At 42.8% G+C, this 20,684-nt stretch overlaps 1 protein-coding gene across 1 annotated transcript in view; it reads right to left on the reverse strand.

Moving 5' to 3' along the window:
- CACNA1B (calcium voltage-gated channel subunit alpha1 B) overlaps positions 1–20,684 on the reverse strand; it is a 317,072-nt gene that overhangs the window by 75,511 nt on the left and 220,877 nt on the right. Inside the window, exons 21-26 of the mRNA XM_067308827.1 lie at positions 12,112–12,933; positions 10,624–10,841; positions 8,134–8,254; positions 3,922–4,051; positions 2,184–2,243; positions 120–226 (exon numbers count right to left, since the gene is read on the reverse strand). Of these exons, the coding sequence (XP_067164928.1) occupies positions 120–226; positions 2,184–2,243; positions 3,922–4,051; positions 8,134–8,254; positions 10,624–10,841; positions 12,112–12,933 (1,458 nt within the window). The remainder of the gene's footprint in view (positions 1–119; positions 227–2,183; positions 2,244–3,921; positions 4,052–8,133; positions 8,255–10,623; positions 10,842–12,111; positions 12,934–20,684) is intronic.

Raw genomic sequence — 20,684 nt, forward strand, 5'->3', positions numbered from 1 at the left:
AACATTTCACTGAGAAACGGAACCACAAACTCTGCACTTCAACTAGCTCTATGCCAATGTCCTGCCTACCTCCGCAGCATATTTCCTAGAAATTTGGATTTTAAGGAGAATGTACTTACGAGAAGGCAAATGCCACCAAGGCCCCACTGACCACAATGAAGTCCAGGATATTCCACAGGTCACGGAAATAGGAGCCAGGGTGGAGCAGCAAGCCCAAGTCAATCATCTTCAGAGGAAACACATCAAAACAAGAAGTTTTAAGAAAACAAGTACTGACTCAACACTGCTGAGGTACAGCAGAGAAACGTCCTCGATCAAATGACCTTTCACAAACTCTTCTTCAGGGTTTCACAAACAACATAGATTTCGTTCGTGATAGGACTCAGCAGGGGAAAGGGAGGTTTGTTTTTGTTACTTAAGGTAGGGGTTAGTTCTTCTGAAGTAGATAATATTGGCACGAGTCAGCCTCAGTGTGGGCAGAAGCTAGGGGAGGCCCTACACAAGGCTTTGCAAACGCTCTCCATGGTTTCAATCATGCCTAGAAACAACTCTTCATATTTCCAATCCTGGTTTTTACTATCAGAGGAGAACTATTCCACTACACTATGGTAAACCAGATGGTATGCTGGGAATGGGGCATCTTTTCCTTCTTTTAGAATTCAGTCTTCTCATAAATATATATTTGTCAGTAATATTTACTGGCTCGTTGTTTAACACACATGCAGTGATTGTGGTGTTCTTCAGAAATCTGCCATCAGCCCAAAGCAAAGTTTTCATTATAATAACTTCCAACAGAGCAACCTCTAGTCATACTTAATCAAACTATCTGTCTCTTATGGGCACAAAGAGCTCGGCCAAAACCGAAGCTGAAGTGAATAAACTGTAACCAAAACCATGACAGACAAAAACATTAACTGCTATATAGGAATCTTTGCAGAGACAGACATTAATTTAAGGGAACAACTGTTGGCGTGAAACACCCAGATAGCTTACTTTTGTTCTACTCCCATCCAACAAGATTATTAGGAATTAACAATCAGAAGAGAATATTACAGAATAAAAAGGCAAAAGAGGCAAAAAGAGGATGAGAAGAACCACAACCGAATGCAATAGTCAGAAAGAAAAATGCCCACTCTGAACACTCGCTGACAGATGCTGCACAGAGTAGCAGCGTTGCTGACTTCTATATAAGACTCTGTCTCTCTCCTCACAGTGCTGCTAAGGATCTTCTAAAGTTGAGTCTCAAAATGCCTATTAGTCATTTTATCTGCTTTGCTAGGAGCTCTGCAATTACCCATATAAACTTTTTTCAGATAGCTTCAACCTTCTTAAATTGAACAAATGAGGGAAAATCTGTTTTTTATATTGTGTCTCTTTTGCATCTTGTTCTGAAAGTAAAAATGAACTCCATCATCACACCAAGACTCAAGGCTGACTTTATTAGAACTGTGCTTTCCGGAAAGTTATTGCCCCACAGATTCAGCACTGTCTATTGCCCTGCCCAGGGATGTACCAGCTACAAAGCAAAATCCTCAGCTTTTTGAAACAAGATAAACCAAGAATCAGTTATTAACATTCCTGATCAGCACCAGAGGAGAAGGGGAGGATCAGAGCTGCCCAGTAAGGTCTATCATCTGGAGCTCAGTCCTGCCCCGAGACGAACGCTGTTGGCACGGAGCTGCCCTGGTGGCACAGGGTACGTGCACAGTGAGCTCGTACCTGCCTGCAGACTGGTTCAAAGACCTGGCTAACCCCACAGATACCTCGGTCAGCATCACAAGGCCTCTGAATTAGTACCCCAGGGAGATGAACGGGGTGGGGGGACGTGTGTCAAAGCTCTTTTTCCAAAGATATTGCTCCTGTGTCCTGACGCATGCACAGACATCTCTGCATCAGGCACCATTCACATTTCTTAATCTCTTACACAGCCACAGCTACTAAAGACTTCCTTATTTTCCCCCATGAAATCGGAGATGCTAAAAAGCAGGAGAGATGCTACAGAAAAGCATCTGGGTCACACTGGCTACTTTTGAGTGCTATTCCTGAGTTAAAGCATCGTTAACTGCCCTCTAGGCACACCAGGAATCTATGTCACGCTTCACCATCTTTCTCCAGATTCCCAGAAAGACATGAGTGTAAGTCTGCATGAGCTTGTGAACATTCCTATTTGGAGAAATTCTTACCTTGATCACCATCTCGAAGGTAAAGACACCCGTAAATATATAATCCAAGTATTTCAGAGCCTAAATCGGAAAGAGAAATTTGTATTAGAGGAGACTACACATAGAAATAATCTGCACAAAAGCAAAGCTTAAAAACTATTCTAGCAATGGTCTATTTACTACAGTGTCAATGGACAAATTTCCTCACATGGGAGGCTGTCAGATAGTTCAGGCACAAACTTGAATCATCTAATTCAAAAACAGCAATATTTTTTCCAGTCCCAGCCAGAATGCAGTGCATGTGTGCGGGGGTTGCTTCCGCAGGCCTGTGTATATGGCAGGTATAATACAGTAAAATGGCTAAATTTCAAATGAAAACATTTGAATATCTTTTCCCAGGGAGCTTATTTGCCAGCATTTGTGCAGAAGTCCTGGCTTTCTCTTCTACAATAGTTGATGATGGTATTATTAAAGACCTCAGGAGAGCAAAACAGTGATAAATTCCTTTTGGTAAAACTCATTGCACAGCTATTAAGGATCAGGAAGAGATCTTGCTTGTAGGTACTTCAGCTCCTTACTGATATAGGGATTCCTGGATCCTCCTCTGAAAAGGCTAATGCTGGCCAGATTCAGAAGAAGGAGGCCAGACCAAGCATTTCCTGCTCTGACCTGGTCGGCCAAGTTGTACTCTCAAGCAATTCAGTTCCTCGGCCTGTTTAAACACAGGCTCCTCAGCACACACCCTGGTAAATGCAATACCAGTCAATTCAAATATCTGCAGTCCTCCTAAATCTTAACGTGACCCCATGAATGGGATGCATTTATTCACATTTAGATTCAGTTGACTATATACACTGAATGGATATTAAATCAATATAAATCCATACAGGTAATTGTGACTTGGCCTAAAACAACACAGAGTCAAGAGCACTGCACTCTTTAAAAATAAAATAAAATAAAATAATAAAATAAAACATAAAATATAAAATATAAAATAAAATAAATATAAAATAAAATATAAAATAAAATGCACTTCTGTAAATGTATAGGCAGCATACAATGACTATGCATGATGCAGATATCTACATTAAAGAGTCCAAAATTAGACAACTGCATCTCATTGTTTCTGGTCTTAATCTTCACTTCTGTACGCTCCCAACCGTGGGTGTGTGACAGGCTGTAGCCAGGCTCTGTGCTGACGCCCAGCTATGCAGTCGGGGACCGCTGCTGGGCTGTGTGCGCTCACATAGGAGGTGGCACACTCCTATTTCGGTGCACAACAGCACTCATCTGCGAAGTCTCCGAGTGTGGCTCGACACCCATGGATCAGTAAGCTTTTCAGGCTCATTTCGCATAACTAGCATGGGCCAACCAACCAACAATTTCCAGATTCTCAGGCTTGGACTTGATTAAAACAGCAGCAAGGGCCACGAACTCTGAACTTTTTGGTAGTGTAATGGTATAATTAGAATATATTATAAAAGAACAGCTCCTGTTTTAGCAGGGGAAGACAGAAACAAAGTCCCTAGCCCTCAAAGAAAAAGGTTCAGATTGACTTGCGCTGTCTTTACTGCAGGATAAGAGCATGCTCACGAACAGCTGTTCTTTCCAGTGACTGGTTATGAGTTTCGGGCCCTGGGTCATCCACTCGCTAGTGCACTGCGATATCCTTTGGGGATGGGATAGAACAGATATGCCATGTGCATAACTGCTGGGAGAAGCAGAATGACTTTATTCTGGCTGTGTTGTCAGTACTCACATCATTCCTTGGTGACTCAGCCTGGACAGGGTCTTCTGCAGCCAGGGCAATGCTGCTGAGGGCTATAACTATGAGGATGACCATCTCGAAATAGCGCAAGTTGACGATGTAGTGGAACAGGCGCCGAATTCTAAAAACAACAAAAGCACATAGAGCTACTGCGGGTGCTGTAAGTCAAGCTCTTTGCTGTGGTACAAAAGACTGGCAGAAGGACAACATTCATCATGAACATCACCTTTAGGATTCCTGTTACAATAAGTGTAAGAAAGGAGAAACTGGGGTTAATAGCTTTAAACTCAGGTTTGCAACAGATCTGTGGTGGGATTCAGGGTAATACATTCAACATCTCTCCACTGCACTGACTTGACCCTTCTGCAAAGCGACGACATCTGTCTAAAAAGCATTGAGAGCTTTTGAGCATTGAAACTCAATTCTACAAATCATATTTATATGCCTCTCAATCCTTTTTCACTTTGAACTCACAGGTAAAAGTCCTGAGAGATTCAAAACTAGTTTTGAAATCCTTTTAAAATCAAATAATCCCTTTGAAATTGAGAAATATGCTGTGTACTTTGGGACTCTTAGGTGAAACTGGCGCCGTAACTATAAGTATTATTTCTAGCAATCTCTCTCTTGCCAGGCACCTCTGCATGCACTTTATTCTAAGCTGTTCTTTATAAGCTGCACAAATACTTTACAATAATGTATGTGATTACTTTAACCTAATCATTTTGTTCACAAACTGCGTGCAAGAACAGTGACAATTGTTCAATTTCTAAGCAATGCAAAACCATTCACAAATTTCACCAAATAACTCTTTATCGGAGCGCAGTTCACAAATATTTAACTGCAAACACAGAGAATTCTACATTTGCACTCTGTCAGTCGAATAAAGCACTTGTGCCTGAGGATCAAATTATATATGTAATGACCAACAACTCTGCTGGCTGAGAAAGTAATTCAGTTACTATATAGATATTTTCTCGGAGAAAATGCTAAGTTAGGTTAAAATTCTTTTTTTCACATCTGCTTATATTCTACTTTTCTCCAGCTTACCGACGGATGCAGAACAAGAGTTACAAATACCAGAGAAACAGATTTGATATGAAATGACAGAAAGAACAGTGCTTTGCGGCTCCCTTAGCTCCAGTTATCTATCCGACAGGACAGGATAATCATCTTCTTGCTCTACAAATCCACAGAAGTGAAAGGCAACTTTTTCAACAGCATTTGTAACCGTAATTCACACACAAAACTTTATTCATTGGAGATATAACAAGTCCCTGTTTTTAGATCTTCATCATTCATAACAAGCAGCAAGATGCAGGAACATTTGTAAACCGCCAGTGTTGCTTGAGAAACCTTTTTAAATGCATGTGCGTGTTTTAAAAGGGTGGCACTTTAAAAGTAATACATTTCGATTATGCTTTTCAGAACTCTTTTGTCCACTAGCAGCACCCTGGTCATGCATCTCCTGCGGGGTTTGGAAGAGAGTAATTTAGAAGTAGGTATGGTGAAAAATCACATCTCGGGAAAGCAGAAAGACCTTTCTTGAGAAGTTAGCACCTGAGGTAAGATCTGAGGGGATGCCACTGGGACCCATGGTGGAACATAACTACTTCCCCCCACCTTATCTCGGGCCCCAGCTGACTGCAAATAACTGACAGAGCCCAGGGCTGACCAGGAAGAACTAGGCGATACTGGTTGCAACTGGTGAGGCCAGAATGGGCATGAGGTCAGCAAAAAGGGGTATCTTTTCCCCAAAATGGCATGAGGTCAGCAAAAAGGTATCTCTTCCCCAACACAGCATGAGATCAGCAAAAAAAAAGGTACATCTCCACACCAAATATTGTATGACCAGGAGTCAAACTCCGTGTCCATAAACAGCGCTGCAGCCTGGAGCCCATGAAGCTCTCCTGCACGGCAGCAGGCTGCACGACGGTGAATGTCCCCTTGCATTGGGACTCCTCTCAAGGTTACTCTCCTGGAGTTAAGAGAACCTCCGACAAGAAACTGTTGGAGTGGTAAGAAACTGAGACTCGGGCAATAACAAATGTGCAGTAAGATTCGCTTGCTATGACTACACTGAATAACCATCTTCAATAAATCTGTTTGCAATAAGCCTAGAGATGATAATAACACCAATACCTTCCCCCCGCTGCGACAGGACCGCGTCTCAACGTTGTTGATACTCATAAGAGTTTGGTCTTTGTCTTATTTCCCTTTGGCCCTGTGTAATAACAACTCTGTTCCAGCAAACTTTTTTATTTTATTTTAATGATCTTTTGGAAGAGCTGTTTTGTGGAGGAGGGGGACAGGAGAGAAAGGCAAGGAGGAGACAGGAACAACATACCAAATCCCGGACTATGAGGCTCACAAGGTCATAACTGTGAGACAGGTGAGAGAAGAAAAGAGAAGCGTACATACAAAACCAAGACAACTTGCCGCATCTCTAGCTGCCCAGTCCATTCCTCGGCTCACATCCTTCTGGGCTTGGGACCATCTAGCTTTCCGCCTCTGCAATGCTGTCTTTAGCAGCCATTTTGCAGTTAATGCTCATTTTTGGTGGTCACGCCAAAACAAAAAGACTTGAGCCACCAACTATTAGGAACAAACTAATGTTTCCTTATCCAGCCAGACAGGGTCCAAGCTCCATAATTTGAATGCTTCCTATTTACGCCAGCAAGTTCATCTTTATTTTCTGCTGCACTATGAGTGCACCCCATCAGCTAATGCTCTCCCCTCCCATTCACTGTGTTTTTCACAAATTCAAAGAATATGTTGCCTTATTTGAAATTGCACAATGTGATTACAGCATTCTGAAAAGGGAAAACTTTGCGGGCTTCTGGCTCAGTTATCCTAGTATTATGAGGTCTAATTGGCAGGTGGCTGGAGAAGACAAAGAGGAAACACAAATGTCTCTGTTGTGGGCTTGAGACAAAGGGGCACATGTTGAGTCTTCAGTTCATTTCCTTTTGGAGATTAGATCAGTGGTAATTTGGGGTCATTTTCCCTCTATTACTGCTGGCATTGAAAAATAGCCTCCAACTTTTCCCACTGATAAATTCCATCTGGGCACACACTCATAGCTATATCACCCTGGAGCACGTAGGGTTGTAGCCTGAATTACGCAGTTGGCACTGGCTTTCAAGGAAGTGATTCAGCCTGCCCACTATCCAGGGGTGCCAGACCATGGCTTCTACCACAGATGCAGTTCTGATGCTGAAGATGAATACTCTGAGTAGGCAGCATGAATGTGGCCCTATTTTGTTCCACTAACTGTACAGAGAGCTGGGATCTCACAGTTCTGCATAGTAGATGGTCTAGAATCACTCATCGTTCTCTCAAATCGAGTTGCCGAAGGAAGGGCCTGAGTCCATCTTAGGTATCTGAGCGTGCAGAGTCCAACCACAGAAGACAACAGCTGAGAACTGTAACAAGTCTAACCAAACACGAGAGAAACGATCACATCTGCTACTAGCAGATCTCTGGGTTGGCAGAAGTTTCAAACGTCCTCTGTTGCCCTAAGTTATTACTTAAAATGACTCACAGGCCTTTATGCTAGAATTACTACAACTCCTGATGCACTTGTCTAGTCCTGCAGCACTTCGAAGTGACATGTTCAGTATTTACAGGCTTTGAGTACAAAGCTCCCCATGAGGCAGAGATGCCTGAAGCAGAAGAAATGTTATAATCCCAACAGATCCCACAAGCTGTACTCTCAGCCTTAGCAAATGAAAAACATTCACGTTTTCCCAGAAGTTCAGTTTTCAGTGATGTGAGGATACTAGCATAGAAAAAGCACAAACTCCAACTGGGGAACCTGCAAGAATTTGCTGACATCAAAAATATCCCTCAGTTGGCTTCTCCTGTTAACAGCTTTCCACAGTGACATCTTTTCCATACTCTTGAATCACACTGGGCATGTTTCCTTTATTGATCTATAATTGAACAAACAATTACCTATCTGACCACCAGCAGGGCAATTAGAAAGAGCCTGCCTAAGTCAGTCTCCTTTCCCTATACTGGCAATTTATTCCCATAGGAGAGGCCAGCTGAACGGCAGCATCTGGTCTGCAACCTACATATGTATTTATTTAATTTTCCAGTGTGTTTGACAGAGATGAAGATCAAGCTAATGTTACTTCTCTGAATACCCATGCTTGAAGTACATGTAACCCATAAGCAGCATTAGAAAGTCAGAGGACTTACGGATTTGTAGGACTTAAGATAAACATGGAACTGTAAGGCAAGATTGGTTTAGGTCCATTTTTCGTCAAGTCATCGACATCTTTCTTCTCTTCTGTTTTACTTTCAAATTCAACGTTGTTCACTGTGATGTGAATTTAAGGAAAGAGAAATGAGAGAGTTAAAAATGTATCCGCACCCTTCACACAGCAGGCTGCCTGCAACAGCTGGATATGGAAACAATGCAGCTGGGATAGAGAAGAGCAGCCTTTGAATATGCTGATTAAATGTGATGAACAATCATTTGATTATTATCACAGCTATTTACAACCGTATGATATACACTACAATTATATTGCTCCTTAACCACTGCACTGATGAGCACTGTATCTGAAATGGCCAGGAAATGAAGATGCCCAGTGCAGATAAACACAGAAACCTTACATTTATTTACTCAAGAGCTGCCAAACTGGAGATCAAAATCCCATGCCAAATATCATACATAATTAGGGAGAGAGGATCAGCTGGTAACCCTAACCAATCTCACAATTCTGAATCCTTCCTCATAAACCAGTAGTGGGATTGGCTTTGGAACGTGAGGGGGAGCAAATTCGTAGATGAGCTTTGATAATTTTGGGGCTAAGACTGGCTAAACTTCACAGCTTTAGGAACATAGGCTTAGAAGGGACTTCTTGGACCGCTCAAACATGTGCCTGCATATTGCATCTCAGTTTTGGCATAGCTCCCCTTGTATGAATGTGCCAAGCTCCATCCCACAGTAAGGTTTTTAGCTTTCACGATCCCCTTCGACTGTTCTGAACCTCAGTTCCAAAAGGTTAGAAATGCATTCTCTAATTGCCATCATAAGCTTGCTTTCAGCAGGTTTATAAGATAATTTACTTAAGATAATGCTTAATATATGAACGGGAAGACATTTTATGCTGCAAATTCTTTTCTTGGACAGATATATACACTTGACTATTAATTCATAGCACCTGGAATCCAAAATTCCCACCCACTTATCATGTGTTAGAGGCAGTTTTATTACTACTTTTCTATTTTGCAACAAAATGATATTTCATTGGGAGTGACATGTTCAATAAATTCCTTACTGTATCTCAAGACAGATATACAGGAAATAGCCAGGAAAAGGAGAGTTTCTGATAAATTGTGACTGATAGGACCTCAGTATTGCAATATAGTAAAATTACCAAAAAAGAGAAAGAAAAAAAAGAAAGACAAATCTCATGTGGCTGACAGAATACAGTGGAAAAGCACAAATAGAGACTGCTAGCTCTTAGCTGTGCCTCTTAAGGAAGGAGAGTCCTGACAGCTCGCGACTTAATGCAGACCTCTTGGACTCTGCACTCCGCACACTCTCATCAGCACTCCCAGCTCTTGAGGTTTCTCTATGGCGATGTCTGCGCTGCCGGAGACCGGCCTCAAGCTGACTCAGGTGCTGGATGCTCTCTAATCGCAGCAGAGTGAGGCTCTGGGGTGTCAGAGCCTCCTGCTGCTGCAACTACCCTTATTCCTGTCCTGAAATAGCTTGTTTAGTGCTGGCTTGGGTATCCTCAGACTCCAGCTGGTTGTGCCTAGGCCCCACTTAGCATGGTCTACTTGCTCGTAGGAAGTGCTGTAGTGTACAGAAGGCACAAAATCTGAGGTCAGAACAGGCTTGTACCTGAGTGGATTTTGAGCATGGGCAGAATGATCTTGGGACTGTCTGCAGAACAACCTAAATCTACCCCGATAGACACAAGGCAGGGTCTAGGAAAAGAACAAAGCTAGGGTGGATCTTCTGAAACCGAGATGCATTAGAGGGTTGTAAGAAGCTCTAAGATTATACCATAATTACAATCCCAAAGTGCCCAGGTCACACGATGGATACTGTGATAGCTGTGTAGCCCCCTGCCACTCCATGATGGGATAAGGTAAGAAGCAAAGAAGCCTGACTTCAATCTACTGGCTCTAATGCAATGCCACCATTGCCAGCTCCTCACTGCGGGATCCGTGGCCACCCGGGTCTCTGGGGCACCAGAGGAGCCATAGTGCAGTGCTACTCAACTGGGGCAAACAGCATTGCAAACAAACATGATAATGCAGAGGGGAGGACTGGGTCCCATGCTCACAGCAAGGGTCTTGACTGGTCTGCTGGGGAAGGTTTGTTGCTTATTTTGCTGCACAGCTCTTGATTACTCTGCTTTGTTGTCTCTCTTGCTCTTTTACACTGTCTGGGCTCCCACGGCTGATATATGGATGAGCTCTGGGTGTGCCATCTCCAGGGAATCTCTTACACAGTGTTTTCGAGACACACCATGCGACCCTCACCTTTTGGGTTCCTGCAGGCTGCATGAACTTTAGAACCTATATTAACACCAGGTCCCCATGTCCATCTCCTGCAAGGATGCTGGTGGCCAGGAGAGCTCATTGCTCAGTGCGGGGGGTAGCTCTTTAGAAAGATAGCTATTCTGGCAGCTTCACAGTGAATAGCAGGGGAACAAAGGCACTCACTTGGTATGACAGTGGTTTCCCCTGGAGGGGCGGTGATAGTGACAGGGATGTTCACAGTGGTGGTTTTGTCCAGAGGCGGCTGAATCATCCGAGTCACATTCTTCTGGTTGTCAGCATCTTCTGGCTGCTCCGGCACTTTCTGCAGATAGGTGCTGGGAAGGGTGTGCACAGGGACAACACTCACACTTCCACTAGCCTCTATCTCACACTGATTCTCCCTGAGACACAAAAGCAGAGTTTATTAAACATGGCCTCAGCAGGTTTAAGAAAACACATGTACCCTGACGCTGCAAGATGCTCTAGCTAGGTTTCATAGGCTGTTTTCTACATACAGGTCCTTTGCAGAAAACCCACAAGCTGCAGGAAACCTTACTGGTTACTGACCTTTTCCCTCCGAGAACTTCTGAACCAACATCCAAGCACGACATTAAGAGGAACTGTGCCACTGGAAGTAACTTCTCTTTATTTACCAAGACTCAGAACTGAGGTTCATAAGTAAGGACCATGTGGCACTTTTATGCAAGGGTGATATTAGCTTTCCAGCATCAGCTAGTTTCTGAATGAAGTCTGACATTATGCTTCTCAATGTTCTCCTGCAGGTTTATTTAAATTTAGTGATATGCATTTCCATTCCTAAACCACTCTGTAATGTTAATGTAAGCTGCTAAATAACTACTTTCCACTCTAGCAGTGGCTATATTTCAGTGAGGAGGAAAGCGGACTTGTGCATATGATCAGTCTAAGCAATATGCAAAGTGTTTTTAATCCATCTGAAAGAAAGATAACACAGACAGGAAAAATATTATCTCAATGTCCCTCATAGTTCCCCATGGTGACATGCGCTCAATGCTAAGGAATCCTAAAGAAATTTCTTTATAACATTAATAAAGCTGAAAAGGCAATCTTTTCTTATCAACTATTCTAAATGCTTCATGGGTACTATTTTTCTCACTTGACTAACATAAGATTTAAACAGAACAGGACACATCACTGTTTTCTATGGAAGAAGCGACTTCCTTTGCAGCCATGTGCTATGACAACTGGAAATACAGCCTACGGACTCATAGCATAAAAAAACAAGTCCAAAAGGGCTGTAAGCAAGGCTGGATGCCATTTAAAAATATGTAACTCAAACACAAACTTCCTTCAGAGGCTGTGAAAATACTCTGTTGTGCATTATGTAGGAGACTGGGCAGACAGTCCTACCAGGCCTGTTGGCTTTTGCATCGAGAAATCTATTTTCTCTTTTAAACTTGAGCTATTCTATGGGCTGGCATGGACCAAAGTCATCTTTAGGAGCCTCAGTTGTTACCGATTTAAACAAAATGGAACAACAGGTTATACTGTAGGGCAAGGCTGGGGCAAGTTTAAAAGGAACAGCAGGGAACACCATAGGGAGGTGAATAAATTGCTTTCTGAAAGGTATTTGGGGTCTGCTGCCCCCTGAGCTGCCACAGCGGCATGTCTAGCTGTGCTGTGTTCACTTACTTGGCCTGGTGATTGCGGTGCTCTTTCTCTCCAGCCTCCCCCTCCTTCTCCCCATTTTCCTTCTCCACTGACTCATATGTCGACAGCGCTCTGCTCCTGAACCTGTGACGTCTGTGAGGCTCTTCACTGTTCTCTCCCTTTGAACTGGGATCTCCTTCCCGGTTCCCAGACCTCGATCCTCCCCGGTGTCGGGAACGCCGCTCGCTCCTGGCCCCATTGATTGTCCCATTGCCTTCCTTGCCTTGCCGTTCGGCAGAATGACGGTGAGTCCGATGCCTGCGGTGCTCCTTCTCCGCACCTTCTTCCACTGACCCCCGGCGATGGTGTCTTTTTCCCCCTTCCTGACACCTGTTGCGATCACTTTTCCCTTCCTTACTGCACCCTTCCACCTCCTTGCTGCGGCTCCTGTGCTGTCGGTGCCGCTCCTCCTTGTTGTTGGTGCCAGACTCCCCGTTCTCATCCTTGGCCACATCACCCTTCTCTTGCTCTCCCAATTTGTCTTTATCCCGATGCCGGTGGTGTTTTCGGGGAGCCTCTGCACCATCAGCGGAGCTGATCTTGGTCTGCTCCACTTCCTGCACATCCCCTGGGCTCAGCTTGCTGATATTGTTCCTCCCCTCGCTCCTTGGCTCGACCACCAGAGGCCGATCCAAATGAGTCTTCATGTCTGGCCGGATGTGAAGGGTGGTAGCATAACGCACCCGCTCCTCTGGATCCAGCTCGTTGTATAGCGCCTCACAGCTGGCTCGGAAATTGTGCATCCGGATCTGGCTGGTCCTCTGCTCCCAAACAGACTTGGATTTGGAGGAGTTCTGCTGTTTGCTATGGAGGGGAGGAAGATGAAAAGTCAGTATCCAACTTTGCACATATTCTCTAAAAAGTATTAAAAAAAAAAAAGAAAAAGGAATTTTTTAGCCGAGAGGGAATTAGAGGGTTGAACAAAAGAAAATATAGGAATGGAGAGAGAATGGCTGGCGGAAAAGATGAGCAGGGAAAGCCAGCAGGATCATCAATGTTAGTTTGTCCCACACGCAGAGGCACTACAAAACAGGTCCTCTGGAATGGAGTTCTCTTAATTTCTGAAACATGGCCATCTTGCTTGGAAGCCTCACGTATAGACTGAAGGGTTAAAGTCACTGCTTACAAAAATCATATAGCACAGCCAGAGCTTTTAAACAGCCTGCAAAGCTTCCCCACAATCAATAGCACATTTCTCCACACCTGGAAATGTTTGGATGAGCAAATTAGCAGGGAGCAAGAGGAGCTAGACTGGAGGGAGGAGCAAGGGGAAATGAAACCTGCTACTAAGAACCACAGTCTGAATGCCCTGCCACCAGCCCCTTCCCCCTTACAACCCAAAAGAAGTGTTGCTTTTCAAGCTGGACTGCCTCATAGGCTAATGGAAGAGGAGAGCCGTTTCTCTAAACCCAAGACGTCTTTCCAAGGTGAGGATGGACCATCCAGCCCAACCATCACAGGAATCTGGCAGAAGTACAAGCAAGAAAGGAAGACTGTTCTGGGTACTGTGAAAAGGCCCCAGGGAGCGGGAGAGTTGCACATAGATCCAGAGGCCCTGGAGAGACATGGTCTTTTCTACATCAGCTCTTATGATAAGAATACGTCAGTTGGCATTGCCTTAATGCTTTGATTTTTCAGCACAGTATTTGGTTTCCAACCACCACATGTCAATGTGTCATGTACCTAGTCAATACAGGAAAGGAAGGCTGTTTTCTTTCCTCCAAAACATTGCGAGTCAAATTCTGCTTTTGCATAAAATCAAAGTAAACCCACTGGCTTCCAGGGTGGAGTTCTAGATTTAGACTGGTTCAGGTTAGCACCTTTTTTCAGCAATGCAACTTCCTCTAACAAAGAGAGGAAAAGCATTTTCCTTCCATTGACTTGCTCAGATCTCTTTTCACTTGCTAACTTCAGTCTGACCTCTGCAGCACAAGGAACACCGCATGGGGCTTGCAGACCTCCAGCCCTTAATGCACATCCCAAAAGGTTGTGGAAATAGGAAAGCAGACGCATTTTTCCTTACGTACTGCCTGGACTCCCCTGACAATAGAAGAAATGCGCTTCTGAATGTGTACGGGCTGATTCAGACTGTCAGGGTCTGTCGCCATGCTCAGACCCTCTGGGAGGCAGCATTCAGGTGGAGTCATGTAACACAGTGGGAGCTGTCAGAAAGGGTTTGCATCTCAGAGCTCTGCTGTGGATTTATTTTATTTTATTTTTTTAACTTTACTGAGGGTGCTGTGGCCCGGTTCTGCTAAACAGGCAAAAACATACTTAAACGTTCACTGCAGGTGGGATGAGGGCACTCAGGCAGATGTGAAGAAATCTGAATTTACCCCGAAATCAGAGTGAGCACAGCTAATCATCAAGAGTAAAAAATCTGAGTCCTCTGTTCCCATGAGGCACATCCTGGACCAATTTTCCACCAGCTGAGTGTACCATTTACACTACAGCATAATGATGGGTGGCAAAAATCACAGTTCTAAACATAAGTGATATCAAAAGATACTGGGGACATATCTTAGAGCCCCACTCACCAAAAAAAATCCACATCATATGAAGAGCAGGCTCCTCTGGAGGGGAGACCACCCCCCAACCTGTTCCCAGTGGTCCCAGCACAAGAGATAAACAACCTTCTCATAGCGGGCAGTGACCTGATGCTTTTTTTTTTGGTGTCAACATTGTGAAAGATGCAAATGTTATCACTAGACTTACTTGATTTTAAAAGGAATTAATGGGTAACATGCAAAGCCTCCTCTGATTCCCCAGACCTGCAAGCCCTGGACAAGGGTTTCCTATCCAAAACCTCGTGCTCTCCCTTTACAGCTCATCCACGGTCTGTGGAAGGGAGCGCAGCGAGACGAAGCTTCCTGGGGAGGAGCGCAGAAGGTATCGCTAGAGGCCCCGCATGTCCTCCAGGATGGACAGGGTGACACGCTCCTCCGTGCTCCAGATCTCGTGCTACCCAGACTGAGCAGCGCTGGGAAAAGGAACCTCGTCCTCAGCACGCCAGCTCGGGGGAAGCAAAGCAGTTTGGGTCTGTGTATGTGCATGGCTGACTACCCTGCATATTTACTCGGTGCAGTCCACCAAACATTTGTTCTTAGCGAACATTTCTCACTTCATATTAAAGTTCTTGGGGCAAGGACTCTTTGGGTTTTGGGTTTTTTTTTTTTGTGCTAGCTGCCAACGCTAAAGTGATAACTAGCAACAAGGTGTTAAGTCAGAGCTGGGAAACCGCCCTGACACTGACTGAAGCCTTCAAATTTTCTACAAACCAAGAGCACAGAGAGAAGCACACCCCGCCTGCCCCAACTGCACCATCCTGTGCTCCAGCTCCACCGGAGAGTAACCACGTAGAGGTGGGACACAAAGCCCTGGACCTCCCTGCAGAGACTCCAGAGAAAACACACAATAAAAAACAGTCAACTTTCACGGAAACAGCTTCTCCATCAGTGCCCACACTGGGCCCCTCAAAGCCAAACTCCTAAAACAGACTGGATGTGGTGATGAGGAAGGTTAAGGATGTTGGACTGGTACTCATCACATAGCAGAAAGGGAGGGGAGACACTCAAAAGCTACTAGCCCTGGGTGGACTGGAAGTGGTGAGCAGCTTTGCTATTTAGTGACATGACTTTTTGATAAAGCTTATATATAAAATCACCCAGAAATGGGCCCACATTTAAGTCTTCAGAAATTTTCTTTCTGGCCTACACAGATGTTTACAGGGGATTTTCAGATGTTCCTTGTATCAAGGTTTGGGTCATTTACCTACAAGTGCAGGAATTTGCTCTGCCAAAAGTTGTATCATTTGAGAAGGGGTTTTTTAGCTGTACTTCCTTTATGCCAAGAACCTAAATCAGCCATTAAAAACATAATTATCTCAGGACTGCAATAGCTTCCGTTGTATTTGAATTGTGGACTACTGAAAGGTGAAGTTACTGCTAAGTGCATATACAGCTGTGAGCCTGGAGAAACCAAATAATGTGCATATTCACACAGCCTATTTTGCAAAAGTTCCTTTCTTCAATGAGACATCGAAACTGCAAACTCAAACTTCTCAACATATAGAACTACCTGCGATACATCCTTAACACTGACACAATTACTGAAGGTGATTTCCAAAAGAATACAACACACAGCCACCCACTAGCTTTGGTTACCAACAGGCCAAAGATCAGGAGGTTGGAAGTAATGACTTCATCCTTTCTTTAGGACAAGACAATTCCCCCACCCCCGAAAAAATCACTATATAGATATAGACAGAGATATATAGATAGATAGATAGATAGATTTAGTGCAGCAAAACACAATCAGGAAAACATGAAGTTTGCCTGCAAGCTCATTATCATATTCAAACCAGTCAAGAACATCAGGAGCAAGTGCCAGTGCACATAAAGTCTCGTGCAGGAAATGGAAGTAAAGCAATAGAGCAGGATGGACCCTCTGGGGACAAAGTTGAGGGTTTTTCAGAGCAAAAGCAGCAGCAACGGGAGGGAATGTGTCATATACTTGTCCAATTAAATTTATTTGACTCTTGCTTTCTCTAAGTTGTCACAGCAACTGAACGTAGACATATCTGATAGCTTCTTCTCTCCCATTGCTCTGCTGCACTTCTTCACAGGAGAGAGCTTTTGAACTTATCTATGGCACAACAGGGATGTCACCTCAAAAGAAAACAGTTTCATTAAAGCTGCCTGTATATGAGGATATAGTTCCTTTGCACAGAACACAAAGAATTGCAAAAGAGATGGAAAATTGTAGCTATAGCAAGATCATTCCTTCTAATGTTTCCTCCAGTGTTTGGTTTGGTTAGTTATCAGAAGCTACATGAATCAAGCAGACACGAAGTGTCTACAATATAAAGCATGCTAAATAGCAGTGAAGTATGACCTTAACATGACCAAACTGAAAAAATGAGCCTTTATGATAAGTATTTCTTTCCACAAAAGAAAACTGTTTATGATTCCAACTCCACATCTAAAGCCCTTAATGTTCACTGTTTGCTTAAAATTCTTCTAAAACCACTAAGAAAATTGCATTGACCACTCTGATTTATGCACTTAGTACAAAGATTAATGCTCTCTAATTCACTTCCTTTATGACTACTTCCAACCCCTGTTTTCTGTCTACAGAACATTTCAAATCCTTTAAAGAGGTACTGGCAATATTCTCAGTTTTCAGATCCTCTGGGCTTGAAATGTCATAGTATATATATTACTGCTAATGTGCTTTACTGAGTAACTGCACTGTCTTTGCTTGGATTAAGAAGCTAACAGTCAAACAAACCCCATGACTAGAAAGAAAACCATAAAATTTATGTAGAAACAAATAAAATTCATATTAATGAATTGTTGACTAATGATACAAATAAAGAATGCAACCAGTCACTGGGTAGATTGTTCAAGAAAGGAAAGCACACCTTTAGCCGTATTCTAATCTTAGGGTATTCCTTAAAGAGTAAAGATTTTGCTACCATAACCTTTAAAACACTGCTTTATTTAATGGTACTTTGCTTCCCAGAACTACTGTTTTAATAAGCTACATAAGGGCAATCGTTACAATTTTGCTTTAATAAATAATGAACGAAAGCTGACTATAAGCATAATAATTTGATGTTAAAAATGCCTACATATTAGATTGTGGGTATGAAAGAATATGTTCAGATTACAGAGGAAAGGAAATTTCTTGTTAAAAAAAAAGTTTCACCAGAAAATGTGATACAAAAAAATCTTTCAATTCAAATTCACATTTTCTGGGCATAAATTTGGAGCAGCTTTCTCCATTTTATAATTTTCCACTCGGAGAATACAAATGAAATATTTTAGTTTGGGGTAAGTACACACAAAGCAGAACGTTTTATCTCTGTTTCGTTTGAAAAACAATTTTGTTCCAGATGAACTCGCCGCTAGTGTTTAAATTCGTTTTGCCAATGACCCCTGAGAATTGCCGCCTGGATGCTTTAGCACCTTTTCTTCTTTACGAGCTACATTTCCTGCCTGAATTCTCTCGCGAGACGCACTGTGCTCTCCCGCTGAGCCGGTACAACAGCAAACATCACAGAAATGCTGTGACCAAGGACCATCATGAAAAACACCGACCAGGCTCTTCCAGTATTATTCTTGAATTAGAATTTGTTTTTACGTTAGAATTTTTGATATTTCAGTTTCTCAGAAGGAAAACATTTTTTCCATAGAGCTGCTCCTGATTTCCCGTGGACTAGAAGCTCTCAATTTTGAACATGCTGTAATTCCAATATAACGCTGGGCACTTATCACACCCTCACATTCAGAAACTTGCTACCGAAATTTGAACTGCCTTTCAAACTTTCATAGATAACAACCTCTTAGATCAAGAAAGTTCACAAAATACAACATTCTGAATTTTTCAATATTATCATTCTCATAGAGAGTTCTCCACTTCCTCTACCTGCTCTTTTAGACAATACAGTGAAATGTGAGTATAGCCACATCACTGTGGCCTGATTCAACTAAAAACACATCTAGGTTGAAATACGTGGAACCATTAAGTTCTCCTAAATCCAGTCAAATGACATTTCTTTTTAATTTGTGTGGTTTTGCTAAAGCATCCATGCTACACACTCAAGACGACATTCTGGCAATTACGCAATAATGCCACAGTTTTGGCCAAAATCCCACTGTGAATTCTGAGCTTCTGATAAAAGCCAAGAGAAAACACCTCAGGGAAGGAAGTCACAGCCCCTTTTTTGCACTATGAGGATGGAAATAAAGCAGAAGAGCCAGAGTGTGAATATATACAGAAGCAAGTGATACGGATGAAGAATGACTTGGGTTCCTGGATGGCAAATGACAAATTAGGCCTGATAGGAGATATATAAGCTTGTCATTTCCCTTCTGCATGCTATCAGCTTGTGGATGCAACAGAGACCCGCTGTAATGGTTGATGCGGGGAAGAGCTGCTCCACCAAAAAGAAATTTTGCTCTTCTCCATCTCATGCAAGACGCAACCATTTAACTCCACTGCAAAGCACGGCTATCACTAGTGTTTCTGCAGTTGTGTCAGGAGTAATGCTACCCCTGAGCTACCAAATGCAGCGTGTTTGCTCATACGTCAGCTCTTGCCACAGGCTGCACTGAAGTCTGAGGCCTGTGGCAGGTGCAGACACTCTGCATTTCTGGGGAAAAAAAAAAAAGAAAAGAAAAAAACCCAGCTGGCGAAATAACGGCTTTTGCTTTATTTACCATTCTAGAAAATGCCTTAAGAACATGCCATTTTTCATGTCCATGCAGTGGCTGATACCTCTGGGTCCTATTACAAACATACAATAAACAACAGCAATACAAAGAAAAACTCAAGTGAGTAGTAAAAGCATCGATTTGGATTCAAGCACCCATTACGATATAACAAGGACTGGTATCAAAGTCCAACCTCCCAAGTAACTGTATGTCGTGGATGACTGAAGGTGCCTGGCTGTTAATAAAATAAATCTCAAAATACATACTGAATATTAGAAAAACGCAACATAATTACTCGCTTAACTGTGTGTTATCACCTATGTGCCTATAAATTAGTTGCCAATTTTCAGTATGTATTTTATATAAATACTGATTTACTTAAAGAAATAGAGCGTATCTGTATACACTTAATTACCTCCTCTCAGTGAGTTAAAAATGGATTTCATACTGCTTGCAGTGCTTGTATCATAAATTTGTTATAGCACAAAAGCTTGGAATTAACAGCAGAAAGTGACTCACCTTGGGGGGTTTTGGGGGGTTTTTTTTGGAAGCTGGTTCAGGTATTTTTGCCCATAGTTTTTCATCAAATTAGAAAACCCTTTAAAAGTTATCAAAGGAAGAATATGGAAGAAAACCTCCTGCATCTAAAAAGATTTCTGAATAAGTCTTGTTCTTTCAGAAAGTATAGATTTGCAGCTCCTGGTTCTTACTGATATTAAAGGCATACGGCATTTTATGCTGCTTAAGCAACCTAAAGGAGAAAAAGGAATAGGGTCTTTTTGCACTTTTTAAAAGCTCTTTTAGATGACCAGACTGTTGCTCAACCTTTATCTTCACACAAAAATTAGATCATTTATCTATTCAGTATAATTACAGCAACAGATTTCACAGTGGGTAGAAACAGAGTGATACAACGGCATCATGAATCTATACTAATATTCCCCCAGAGAAAGGGAGTCCATAGTACCTGCAGGTACCAAAGAGGGGTTTTTCCAATTTATCTATTTGAATGTAAAATAAAAAAAGTACATTTCTAACCATGTCATTTACACTGTATAAAGGAGACCTTCAGAGGTCTTCACACTTCAGCAGGGCTCTGCTGGCCTACGATAGCAATTCTCACACACAGAACATTGTTCCCGCGTCCAGTCATTTGTTTAACTAAAACAAGGGTATTTTGCTGAAGAAATGCTCTGTGGCTACCCACGGAGAAGAAAATGCACACTCAGCTCAACTGTCGGAAATGGTCCTCCTTTTCAGGGAAAGGACCTGATGATGATAAATTACTTCCCAGGCAGTGCATAGAGATGTTAAAGAGGGTGTGAAGTATATTCGCAT

The sequence above is a fragment of the Apteryx mantelli genome, chromosome 21, assembly GCF_036417845.1.
Source record: "Apteryx mantelli isolate bAptMan1 chromosome 21, bAptMan1.hap1, whole genome shotgun sequence".
NCBI classification, from domain to species: domain Eukaryota; kingdom Metazoa; phylum Chordata; class Aves; order Apterygiformes; family Apterygidae; genus Apteryx; species Apteryx mantelli.